Source organism: Penaeus monodon, chromosome 6 (genome assembly GCF_015228065.2).
Source record: "Penaeus monodon isolate SGIC_2016 chromosome 6, NSTDA_Pmon_1, whole genome shotgun sequence".
Taxonomy (NCBI): domain Eukaryota; kingdom Metazoa; phylum Arthropoda; class Malacostraca; order Decapoda; family Penaeidae; genus Penaeus; species Penaeus monodon.
This window is the reverse complement of record NC_051391.1, coordinates 11507550-11510049: the sequence shown is the minus strand read 5'-3', so window position 1 is coordinate 11510049 and position 2500 is coordinate 11507550. Positions and strand designations below refer to the sequence as shown.

Below are 2500 nucleotides of genomic sequence, written 5' to 3'. Positions count from 1 at the left end.
TCAGAGTCAAAGAGGTAGTTTTGTCAACTATTATTTCTGTGGTTTCTTTCAGAGGGACATTAGTGATTAGTGATTCAATGTCAAAGCTGGCAAATGTAATGGGGTATAATGGTTTGAGTAAATTTCTTTTACGAAAGCAACAGTTACATGCAGTATAGTAAAAAAAAGGCATTGTACCAACAGCATAAATCATGGGGCCAACAGGTACACCGAGTTTATGGCCATATAGGAAACCAGGTTTAAAAGCAGAAGTAGTGAGAAGGTTGTGACTTCCCAACGAGTGTAACAACCTATTTAGTTTAGATTTCAGTTTTAAAAGTTGAGTAGAAGTGTCAGAGTTAATTAGTTTAACTTTAGAGTTACTACCAAGTATGGAGTTTATTATAGTAGTCGTCTCTGTTAAGGATAATGACTCTGCCACCTTTATCTTGTCTGGTAAGGATTATTTTATGATCTTTCGATGATTTCAAAGAAGCAGGGAGTGACTAGTGCTCATGGTTGTCCGTGATATGTTTGAATTTCTTGAATGTGTTGTTAGCCACAACAGAGATGTTATTGGTTTCTTTATAAATACTACAGTTTCGGATGGTGGCAAAGTTTCTCAAAGAAAAAAATATGTGTGGTTAATGGTGTTTAGATGGCATACAGCAATCCAGACCAAAGAAAGTATATCTTTTGAAAAGAATATTTTACTGGGGACCCATCCCCCCTATTTCATAAAGTAATGAATAATTTCCTTTGTCAGAATTTTTACACAAACCTACATTTACCACAGTTAAAAGAGACATCTGATTTATGTTCTAATGTGTTTTACCTTTTTACTTGTCGTAGCTGTCAGGCTAGGTACGTGGGTTCTATCTCACAATGGGTGCAACACCACATTCTCAACTAAAGGCAAGTCTATTAGGACTGGCCTACCACTGAGTAAACCATCCTTCTCAGCAATCAGAGAGCACTCTCACCTTCACCCATTTAATACTACTGATTTCAAAATCTTGACCTGTCATCCTAACAGATTCAACCTGATCATAGCCGAATCCCAGCACATAAGCATAAAACCTGAGCTCAATTGTACAACTACCACAACCACCCTATATACCAAGTAAACAACCATCCAATTGTTAAAAGGATACTACCCTAATTTGCCTCTTTTCTACATTCAATTTGTACCTTCGTCAAACTGTTCTGTATTATGTTTCGTCATTCTTTGTCAAGCATTTTTATACATAAATTTTGTATCTACTTTCAGTACTGGTGGCGGAGATTGATTCTTCGAAACGTCTGTAATAATGTAGTTTTACTCAACAGTATTGGTTTCTCTATTCCTGAGGGACACCCCTATAACCCAATACATAAGAGGGAAATTTGGCAAGAGTAAAGAACTCTAAGAAATTAGAAAAAGGTTATGTATATATATCATATTCTTTTTGCTTAATAGATAATACAAATACACACAAATTCTCTTGTGTTGTACATATAAACTGTGAAGGAGATATTTCACACGATTAACTTATCTAAATGGTCCCCACAGAAAAAGCACCGAATTCCTTGCCTTTGAAAGCCGGGCAGACGGAGAAGACGGCGAGGCAGCTGGAGGAACTAAACTGCCCGACGGCCGTCTCCAGGAAGAACAGCGGGATGCCCACCAGTACCAGCGTCAGTAGGTAGGGGACCAGGAACGCCCCTGTGTCGGCAAGAGTAACAACTATACAAAAGGCTAATGTTCAGCTGTGATACAGATTCACTAAGGACGCACATCTATTTTCTTTATCATTATTGCCTACATATCAATCCATGGTGATTTCTGTTCTTACCTCCGCCATTTAAATAACACAGGTAAGGGAATCTCCACACGTTGCTAAGCCCGATAGCATAGCCCGTCATTGTGAAGAGGTAGTCACATTTGTGTGACCAGTGTCCTCGCCCTTCCTTCTCGCCGTCTACGTTGGGGAGGCTCTCGCCGCTCGAAGCCATCTGGACCCTGTGTCGTGAACGTGAACTTTGCACTCCTTTTAATTTCCAGAATACATGCTTTGGTGCATGTTTAATCTAGACTGGAGGGTTTGATTTATTGTTATGCATACACACGCACATGCACACGCACACCACACGCCGCACACGCAGCACCCAACACACACCACACACACACACACACACACCACACACACACACACACACAACACCCACACACACACGCCACACACACACATATATATATATATATATATAATTTTATATATATATATATATATAATGATATATATTTGTGGTGTGTGTGTGTGTATGTGTGTGTTTGTGTTGTGTGTTATATATCTATATGTGTTTACTGTTTGGGGTAGCAGCTCTATATTAAGGAAGTAAAAAATAAATTGAATGTTTTAAAAGACTATGTTTCAAGTTGAATCTAGACGGTATTGAACGCGTTGTTACTTTAGCAGCTTGTGTACAGCACCAGGCCTATGTAGGTTGGAGGGGAATTCCATTTTTTGTACTATTTTTA

General features: G+C 38.9%; 2 protein-coding genes across 5 annotated transcripts in view; one reads left to right on the top strand and one right to left on the bottom strand.

Moving 5' to 3' along the window:
• Positions 1-2007, bottom strand: part of LOC119574207 (sodium-dependent noradrenaline transporter-like) — a 9127-nt gene extending 7120 nt beyond the window's left edge. For both annotated transcript variants that reach the window (XM_037921348.1, XM_037921347.1), the window contains exons 1-2: positions 1815-2007; positions 1553-1684 (exon numbers count right to left, since the gene is read on the bottom strand). In XM_037921348.1, the coding sequence (XP_037777276.1) occupies positions 1553-1684; positions 1815-1974 (292 nt within the window). In that variant the 5' untranslated portion in view covers positions 1975-2007. The remainder of the gene's footprint in view (positions 1-1552; positions 1685-1814) is intronic.
• Positions 1-2500, top strand: part of LOC119574206 (sodium- and chloride-dependent glycine transporter 2-like) — a 98421-nt gene that overhangs the window by 57979 nt on the left and 37942 nt on the right. The gene's annotated exons all lie outside the window — the stretch shown is intronic.